A 10,541-nucleotide genomic window follows, 5' to 3' on the forward strand; every position below is an offset into this window, starting at 1 on the left:
TGGACATTTCAGTGACCGAAATTATTAACACATCTGGTAAAAGTTTTTTTTTAAAGGTTTTTATTCGTTCATTTGGGGTGAGGCAGATAACATTTAATGTATTTAAATACCAGTGTGAGCAATGAAAAATCGTGTTCAACGCGTCTATTGTCTTTCTAGTCCCACTTTGTTTACACTCATTTGCTCTGAACGCGATTGGGTTCTGGAGCTACGCTGATGTACGAGATTACGAGGTGTATTTGAAAGCAGCATATGCGAACAGGTGCGGTTCCTGTTGTGCGTAAAAAGCGCTCCAGTGGTGCACCGGGCGCAGACAAACACACACTGGCGAAGCTGTGTGATGAGCTGTTGTGTAGACTTAACATTGTTTTGTCAGGTGCGTTTGCAAGGATATTGAATAGAATAGAAAAACAATCAGCTGGTTAAAATGTCGGAGTGACCAGACCTAGCCTACATGTCTAGGCAGCTTCGCTCCCTGCTTGTAAATTTCGTTTCAAAGTGAGAGGAAATAGCCACACGGCCAGAAGATTTATAGTGTTTGTGCTGAGATGGAAAGTGAATTTCATTTTCTTCTTGGCAGTAGTATTGAACCTTCAGGGTCTTTGAAACCTCCAGGGTCTGCAAGCTTTGCAGAAAGCAATAGAAATTTGATAAGTACAAACACCAAGGCCTTTCTATTGAGCTATGTTTTTGTATTGTATGATTTAGAATGATGTGGCCTAGAATTGCGTAAATGTGTGTATGGAAGGTGATGTGTTGGCTGTGGAGAAAATAAAACCTATTATTAGAGCAATGTTCATGAATTTATTTGAAAAAAGATATTAATGAAATCAGAATATTGCAAATTTTTTCTTTTTTTGGGGGGGGGGGGTCCTCTCAGGGTTTCCAAGACTTAACTGAGGGAATCAATGCTCCAGTTGTGTTAAACATGTTGCCACCTGCTGGGCACATACAGGATGGCAGAGAAATCTGAGTGACAGTCTGTCAGGTGGCTGAACAAGACATCTGATGTTCCACTTGTTGTTGGGCTGGAAATGTTCTCACCTACAGACAACAGGTGTTTCATTGTGTCTGAATCTGCCAATGTATTCCTGTTCACTCCTCATCACCCGCTTTCAGGAACCACATCTGCAGTTGAAAGGGACATAGAAAATGGATCATCATAACAAACGATGATACAAACGATGCCGGCCCCATCAGGAGGACAGTATCTGATCTCCATTTAATGTGGGTCCAGCTGTGGGTACGTCCTGGTCAAAGGGATGAACTGAAACACATTGTTGTATTGTCTTTTATGGGATCTCACTGATCCGGCTTCCTTTCTGTGAATAGATGAATGATGAATGCCTGTTTGTTCTGGTGCGCTCAACATAAACAAAATTATCTTGTGCAGATGGGGCTGCTGCTTTCTTTCAAATATAAACAGCCTTTCCTGGCACACACACACTTAACACACACAGTGCACACTGGTATGAGGGATACATCATTAACCACCACATAAATACATAAATTAGCATAAGTGATCCACATACTGTATAAGACACATTTTAAACAGACTTCACTAGTATTAAAAATCTATGGTTGACCATTATATTGTGCAATACATCATTAATTGGGATCAGTTTCAGGTTACACATCCTATTCATTATGCTGTATACATAACAAGCCACTTGAGAATTAGGGAAAATTTGACTGCAAAACAATCAGAGACTGGACTGCCAATGCCACAGAATGTCCACATACTGTATACAAGTGCAGTTTATTGAATCTGTGTGTAGATTAATGAAATGAAGAAGGCAAAAAGAAAGGTCAACCGTGTCTAGATGCTACATGTCTTTTCATCCTCTGAAGGTAAAGGACAGTCAGTCAAAGCACAGTTCTGAACAATTGTGATTATATTAACCATTGAATGTGAAGGACACAGTAGTCTAGAGCTGAACTCCCACCTGACAGTCAAAACTAGAGGAAGCTTATGCACAGAAATGAATTGCGAGTGCCTGTGCAGTGCAGTGCCTTTTCCTGGTGTGCGCAGACCTCTACATTGCGTTTGAGATCCTATTGTTCCAATTATTGTCAGAGCTGCCTTTGTACTGTATTTAGGTCACACTGTTGCTACTGTTACACATTATTGCTTGACATCAGAGCCAATTACAGCTCATCAATCATGCAGACTCCCATCAAATGGACACAAGTGTAATAATTTCTTAATATGTTATATGTATAGTTACTGAGTAAGCACTGAGACTCTTTAACTTTAACTTGAAGCTATAGAAGCAGCATCTCCAGTTTTCATCTGTATTCGTTCTGCTCTTTCTCTGTGTCTGCGCTCTGTCCTGAGTCAGCCAGCTTTCTCTGCCGTAATAATCAAGGCCCATTTGATGTGATTACTGTGGCGTGAAGGGGAAGAAGGAAGATGAATGAAAGCACATTTTATGTCACATGTTGAAATAACATGACTAAACAGATCCTCCCTCCCCCTTTTCTTTTTTTTTTTTTTTTTTTACAATTTCTACAAATCTCTCAGGAGACTGCTGGTTCATCCATCAGTGCCAGCAGAGATTCAGGATGAGCTTTGACTGACAGCTTTTGTCATGGATAAAGGGCTGTGGCATTTTCCCCAACGGTTTTGGACTCGCCTGGTGAGGCTTCAGATGACACTCTGATGTTTTCAGTCAAGGATGAGGTCAACATACTGTTGAACCCTGACCTCCGATGGAGAAAGATGTTGGAGGGTAGAAACGAGGAAATATGAGTGATGAAGAAAAGAGATGGGAGAGAGAGAGAAAAAGAAGAGGGAGTGGATATAAAATGTTAGCAGAGATACATAAAGACGTCAAGAGAGTGGGAAAGAGGGCGAGGGAAGGAGAAAGATAAAGGCGGTCGAGCAAAAGATAGGGAGCAGCAGATTTAGTCGACACAAAAAACTCCTACACACTCTCACTCAAGCCTGCACCTCAGGCTTTGAAGGAGCGAGGAAATAGAGAGATAACCACATCCTCTTCTTACTTTCTCCCAACTTCTCCGTCTCTTTCTCATTTTCTCCTCTCCACCCATTCTTTATCTATCTATGCACCTTCCTCTCACATACCCACTTACTTATACTAAAAATCTGAAGGCATCTTGACTCTGTGAAAGAATGAAATGAGCTGTGTCTCCTCTTGATCGCGTAGGCATGATTATGAGATTTGAAAATGAAGGCTTTAAACTGGCAGACTGATTAAAAACTGTAACTGATTGGTCCCTTTAGCACTCAGAGCTATTCTTTCATTGTGAAACTATCACTCCATATCCCAATCTCAACACACCTACCATAAATTGCCCTAAAGGTTCTACTTCAAACTACTTGAAATTTATTGGCACTTAAGCTTCAATCCAAACTGTTTTTGACCAAACTCATACAATTCAAAAGCTGTTTTGTTCTGCATGAAATGAATTATATCCCTGAGAGCAAACACAACAGTTTGTTTCTTATGATTTAGGGTTGCAGCTTGAAATTCAAGCCATGAATCATTTTAATACAGAGGACATTTTATTTCCTTTATCTACTGTTCAGCTGTCAGGGCTGAGACACCACAATAAAGCTGTCTATTATTTTATGATATAATTTATACTGGGGTTCTGCAGAAGTCTCCATCAAAAAAATATGAGATTTGAATGAAAGCCTGCCAAGAGTGCGCAGAATCGAAATGATGGTGATTTAAAATACAGGATATATTTTATTGGGACCAAAAGGTTCTGAAAATAGTTTATTAAAATGAAGAATCTGAATACTGCTTCCACCACCGGTTGTTTGTAATAGTTGAACCTAGCAAACTCGACATGCTAAAGTGAGACAGAGGGATTTCTTTGAAAAGCAAGGCCTTATCAAACAGAAAGTAGATCTAAGGAGACTTGTTGAAGAATAAGCTATGAGAATAGTTCCTCCTCCACAAAGCAGCACATTAAACTCGACCATGTGGGAGAAGAATGAATCAAAAGCTGCCTGGTTCAATGAAAAGCAGAGAGTGAATAATCTGCTGATGATAGTCTGGTTACCTCAAATAATTTAGAACGAAACACCTCAGTAGTCCTGAACAAAGTCCTGATATCGCTGATGACATTCGTTATTACAAACATCAAGCTTCTTCGCCCACGCTAATGAAGTCTGAGGAGGTGTGTGTGTGTGCTGTCAGAGATACCATTCAGGACTGATGGAGCTTGCAGAGCAAGAAGACACCCATTATTTTCACCTAAATCTGATATCCTGCACAGAAAATTAACATTTCCCAGCAAGTAAACGATAAACGCTCACTGTCACCTAATAATATAATCCTGAGAGCTGTGACATCTGAACGCTATCCAAAAGTGCAGTAGTAAAGGTATGTTGTTGCCAACATGGGATTATGCCCTGCACAGTGAGAGGTAATATGATGAGAAATAATCAGGATAATACAGATCACAAACATCAAGAAATGACAGTGAGCAGAGGATGATACCCAGGCACTCAATAAGACCCTGCTGGACGAGGATAATGATAGGCTAAATAGGATTATAATCACAGCACAACATTCCCACACAACCACAGATGGATCCCACAAGTGAGGGACATTAATAGGAAAAAGTCTGTAATTTCACAACATTGTAATCAGCAGAGAGTGTTTGTGTGTGCTTTCAAGGCTGTTGTTAAGCTTTTCCAAATCCTACAAATCTGCCGTGTGCGGGCGTAGAGGATCTGTAGAGGCCTGTGAGAGGATCTATAATACCGTCCTATTGGGAGTACCTGAAGAGCACAGGTTTTAGTTTTCATTAAAACCCTAAAAGCATACAGAATGAGGATATGGCGTGTGTGAATACAACTGTAAAGACCCAATCTGTACTGGCAGTCTCATGGGTTTACATGCTCCTGTTAAGCTGAAATTGTTGGAGAAAAAAAAAAAGTGATGAAACGCTGAAATGCGCTGGCTGTCTGCGAGTAAAAATCTGGGAGTGAAAAATCCTATTTAGTAGTAAGCAGAGCCAGTGTATTACAATACAATTTAGCAAGTACAGAACAGCTGCCTGTGATCCTGAATGTAATCTCAAATGCAGATAAAGTCTAGTGTCTTAAACAGGGTGGCCAGTGAATGACATTGGAAAGAAGGGAGACTGAAATGATCACAGTAGAACAGCCTGAGGGAGCAATAGCTGCGATTAAAGCCTTCACTTTAGGTCCTCTCATTCAACTCAACGAAGTGCTAGAGCTATAACCTTCATCGTGGCTTCTTAAAGTATCAGTTAGAACCTAAAATTGGCCATGTGTGTAATTTTCAAATGCTCAAACACCACAAACCAAAGGGACTGTAATGTTTCATAGGTTCTGGACGTAACTAACAGCTTACCTGCATCATACTTTCTCACTCTGTGCAAAATGCTTACAGACAAAGAGCTAATTAATGCTATACTGACGAGCAAACACCCAAGAGAATTCCTATAAGGCAGCTTTTGTCTGCAACTGCTATCACCTTCTTTAGACACATTGGGACATGTGGAACAAAACCTTCAGCATTTAATCAATACAAGCAAGGCTGTTCTGCAAGGCCACTGCTTTAACACTGGGTTTATGTTCTGCCAGACAGGGCTGTTAATGATGTCACCACTGAATTGATAAAAGGGGATTTGGGTAGTAGCAGCGGTTGGGGTGGTCAGTGTTGAAAGCTCATACTTTTTCTCTTTTTTTTTTTTTCTTGGATCAAACAGTATCATGGTCCCCACATACTTTGTAGCGAGGATTACTAAACAGTGTTTCAAGTGAGGACACACTGGCATGGGTTGAATGTCATAACTCTATTGATCCCCGTGTCATGACAGTGAATGTGTTTGATCAATGACCATAGTTGCAACAATCAATCGTAACCTTTACATGAAAGCATCAGTCCTCATATGCAACAAACATTTACACATTTCACATTCTCACAGGATACCTACAGTGTTTCTATGGTACCCAACTGCCTTGGTTTCATTTTACGTAAAATTAAAGGGGCACTCCAGTAAGTGAAATTCATTAAAATTCAGTTTACTTGTGATGAGGATTACTGATCTGCCCATAAAACTGTTGTATAATGTCTTCTGTGGCACTGAAGGAGCTTTGTGAAGCTCCTTCAGTGAACAAATGAAGCACTGATGTTATCACCAAGGTTATCTCAGCTTGGGCTGCACATATTTAAGGAACTCCTGCACCACAAACTAGGGGAGTTAGTTTCAAGTTGTGGGTATTTACCCACCAGGGAGGGTCTAATAAAATGAAACGGAACTTGTCCGATCCAGTATTTTTGGAGCTTGACCCATATAGAGACTAAAAATTGGGATATCTCAAGCTCTGCTGCAAAGATTTGAACCAATCTTTTAATCTGATTATTGTGATTTTATGGTGTCATACTCTGCTTTCGTGATATCCTTATATAAAACTGTCTCTGGCATGGGTGATCTTATTATATGCCCATTACAGTAATGTTTTCTTTGTTTGTGTAATATCCAATTGCATTCACTGTGATTTGCTGTCACTTTACGCTTACACACTTGTCACTGTAAAAGCTTCGTAGTTTATTTTCAGTTGATGTTGTGTCAGAGTGTAACCTTTCCCTGGCTCTCTCTGCCTGGATGCTTCTTGAGTGTTCGTTAGGTGGTGACTCCCTCTCCTCCCAGAGCTGCGCCTCTCCCCTCAGCACCACGATGCTGAGATCACTCCAGGGAGGGGGGTTACAGAGGGAGAGCTACGTGTTGCTGCTCAGCAACAGATAAAAAAGAGATAGATAGATAGACAGAGAGAGAGAGGGCGAGAGAGAGAGAGAGAGAGAGAGAGAGAGAGAGAGAGAGAGAGAGAGAGAGAGAGAGAGAGAGAGAGAATTCCCTCGCACAAACAAAAGCCGCTGCCAGGGCGTGTATCAGTTCCTACGGCTCTCAGAATTTACTGTTGTAACTGTAACCGAGACCTGTAGCTGAAGGAAGTGTAAACCCCGTGTGATGCAGGATGTGAGGACAACCAGCTACACCAAGCCTTCGGGTAGCCTACATTTCAGAAAGAAGCGTCAATTTATTCCTGTCTGGAGGCAACAACATCGTATTTGACATCGCGCCGACTCCTTTCAGAAGAGCTCTTCTGGCCAAGCTGTGAGAATCAACCTGACAGAGACGAGTCTGTTTGGACTCCAGGGGAAACAGGTTCCTGCGCTTTTTCTGGGGCCAAACTTGCCCACAAACTGCAGTATGCCATCGCTGGAGTTGAAATGCGGAGTCTTCTTGTAGGAGGATAGAGTGACCTGGCCGCGCTTTAAAGTAAGTTCTTTGTTTTTTTTTTCACATGTGCTTTCGTTTCAAATGAGCCAAGGTTGTGAAATAGGCCTACTGCTGTTCATAAAATTGACAGTAATTTGAGAGGAAACACGTGGTTGTAAAAAACAAAAAAAAGCAATTGGCGCCGGTTGAGTCTTTTGCTTGAAAAGCAAGGTATCAATTAAAAGATGAGCACCAGCTGTCTTGTAATTCTCCTTTCTTTCCCTCTCTTTCTGTTTTGTCCGTCTCTTTCTGTCTCTGTGTGTCTCTCTTTTGCTTTGTGGTTTTGTCTGTTACTCTTTCTTTCTGTGACCGTGCGTGTCCCCCTCCAGACATGACAGGTCAGGTCCGGGGGGAACCGGGCCGCGGGGCTCACATGGATGACAACGCCGCCATCCGCATCAACGTGGGAGGCTTCAAGAAGCGTCTCCAGTCCGACACTCTCTCCCGGTTCCCCGAGACGAGACTTGCGCGTCTACTCCACTGTCAGTCCAAAGAGTCCATACTGGAGCTGTGCGACGACTACGACGACACAGAGAAAGAGTTTTACTTCGACAGGAACCCGGCACTCTTCCCCTATGTGTTGAATTTCTATAACACTGGGCGGCTGCATGTCATGGCCGAGCTGTGCATCTTCTCCTTCAGCCAGGAGATCGAGTACTGGGGCATCAACGAGTTCTTTATTGACTCCTGCTGCAGCAGCGCCTATCACTGTAGGAAGATGGACCAGGACAGGGACGACTGGGAAGACCGGAGTGATGAGGGGAGCACCACCTCATCATTTGACGAGTTGTTGGAGTTTTATAATGACGCCACCAAGTTTGACAAGCAGATGCTCGGGAGCGCACGGAGGCGCGTGTGGTTAATGCTGGATAACCCCGGCTACTCCGTGGCCAGCCGCATCATCAGCATCCTCTCTATCCTGGTGGTGCTTGGCTCCATCGCCACTATGTGCATGAACAGCATGAGTGAGTTCAGCCTGTTGGACAGCGAGGGGCAACCCACAGAGGATCCCCGTTTTGAGACTGTGGAGCACTTTGGCATCGGCTGGTTCACTCTGGAGCTGGTCGCCAGGTTCGTAGTGGCACCGGATGTGCTGCACTTCTTCGAGCACCCGTTAAACGTGATAGACCTGGTGTCCATACTTCCATTTTACCTGACACTCCTTATAAATCTGGTGGTGGAGAGCAGCCCGGCGCTGGCCAATCTTGGACGCGTTGCGCAAGTGCTGAGGCTGATGAGGATTTTTCGCATCCTGAAGCTGGCCCGCCACTCCACAGGGCTGCGCTCCCTGGGGGCCACGCTCAGGAACAGCTACAAAGAAGTGGGCCTGCTGCTTCTCTATCTGGCCGTCGGGGTGTCGTTTTTCTCCGTCATGGCCTACACGGTGGAGAAAGAGGACAGCGAGGATCTCTCCACCATCCCGGCGTGCTGGTGGTGGGCCACCGTCAGCATGACCACTGTCGGGTACGGAGACGTGGTCCCGGTGTCCATAGCGGGTAAGCTGACTGCATCGGCGTGCATCCTGGCAGGGATCTTAGTAGTTGTGCTTCCGATTACGCTCATTTTCAATAAATTCTCCCTCTTCTACAAGAGACAAAAACAGCTGGAGATCGCAATGAGAAGCTGTGATTTCGATGAGGGGATAAAAGAGGTGCCCTCGGTCAACCTGAGGAACTATTACGCACACAAAGTCAAATCCCTCATGGCGAGCTTGTCAAACATGAGTCGGAGTTCACCCAGTGAACACAGTCTGAATGAGTCAATACACTGAAACAGTTTTATTAAGGACACCCGGTCGGGATGGGTGACACCGTTCATTCAATGTGGCTGCATGAGGAGCTGTCCGGGGCGCTGAAACATCTGGATCAAAAGCTCACTTCCTTCCCACTGATATCTGACCGTTTGCCTCTCTGTAGCTCTGTGCAATAATGTGTTAATCTATGTGTCAGTCACAATGAGAAAGTAAGCAAATGTACTGGACAGCCTGAATATAATATTTCACTGTGCATTATTGTGGTCTCTCACCATACAGGCCAGACAAAATTGGACGACATAAGATTAAAAAGAAAGAGAATGCTGTAGATGTTTACGGTCCTTAATGGTGTCACACTGTAGCCCCCCTTCAGCTATACTTGTTGTGATCAAATATGTCTGAAGTAGCTCCAGCTGTATCTCTTTTTGGAAGAGTGTTGATGTGTTATTGTGGTGTTGCAACAAGATTATTTCAGATGTGTAGTAAAAGCAAACTATTAAACAAGAAATACGTAACACAGTTTTCCTGCTTGTTTCATGTACAGAGCGAGGGTCTTAAGGTCTGCCTAAGTCTGACTTACTGACTGAGATAACACATGAAAGCCTGGAGGGGAAAGATGGATTCATAGTAGTGACTGACACAATATCTAAAACAGTTTGACAGGCATAGCAACAACCATTCAGAGCTGACATGTTGAATCAATTTATTGTGAGTTGATTTGATTTTTTTGCTGCACCACCATATAATGCAAAAATATGTTTATTAGTCAATATGCTTTACTAATACAGGGTAAAGTGTTACAATTAAATGACAGTAACAGACATGGTATCATATTAATAGTAAAAGTAGACTATCAATTTATGACCGTGATAGAAGATACACTTTTTCATGCTTTCAGCACACTGCTATTCCTACCTCAAAACAAATGGAGAGGAGACTATACAATACAATTTCTTGATATAATAAATGACGTAGTCTACAAGCAGTTTGTCTCCATGACAGCCGATACAACTTAGTTTATAAATGGTGGAGACAACCTGCATGTATTCTATGTCCTCTTTCCATCAAGTCTTAAGGTGCCTGGATAAAATAAAATATATTTGTGTCTGTCTCTGCTTTTTGGTCAGCGTCGCAGTGCACACCTCACTCACTGGATGCAGTAGCAGAGAGGACTCACTTAGTGGCATTGATTTCAGTTTAATGGATAAAGAACCATTTGATACAAGTAGGCTGAGGCTCTAACACATTGATTCTTTTGTCATTTCATGTTTCTATAAAGTTATCTACATGAGTTTCGGTTTTTAACATAATAAGAGCATTTCATTTTAAAGCAATGTCTTAAATGTGAGAAATGAACAATTTTTTCATAACTTTTGAGCCAAAAACAGCACTGCACCACCTTCATCACTTTCAGGACTTTGTTTTTCTCAAGTTACAGATAATTCATACATGTATGCACGTTTCAATTATTTGAGCAATCAAACTAATCTGCTCCAGT

The 10,541-nt window shown here is 42.6% G+C and overlaps 1 protein-coding gene across 1 annotated transcript; it reads left to right on the top strand.

Annotated features, from left to right (window-relative positions):
• Positions 1–6,854: 6,854 nt before the first annotated feature.
• LOC121905821 (potassium voltage-gated channel subfamily S member 2-like) lies at positions 6,855–9,825 on the top strand. Its single transcript, XM_042424349.1, has 2 exons — positions 6,855–7,290; positions 7,620–9,825. Exon 2 carries the CDS (start codon positions 7,622–7,624, stop codon positions 9,059–9,061), a length of 1,440 nt encoding a protein of 479 aa, XP_042280283.1. The 5' UTR covers positions 6,855–7,290; positions 7,620–7,621; the 3' UTR covers positions 9,062–9,825.
• The last annotated feature ends 716 nt before the right edge of the window (positions 9,826–10,541 follow it).

This window comes from Thunnus maccoyii, chromosome 10 (genome assembly GCF_910596095.1).
Source record: "Thunnus maccoyii chromosome 10, fThuMac1.1, whole genome shotgun sequence".
In the NCBI taxonomy this organism is placed as follows: domain Eukaryota; kingdom Metazoa; phylum Chordata; class Actinopteri; order Scombriformes; family Scombridae; genus Thunnus; species Thunnus maccoyii.

Coding starts and splice junctions, on each gene's coding strand:
- LOC121905821 (XM_042424349.1), top strand. CDS start 7,622: ATGACAGGTCAGGTCCGGGGGGAACCGGGCCGCGGGGCTCACATGGAT.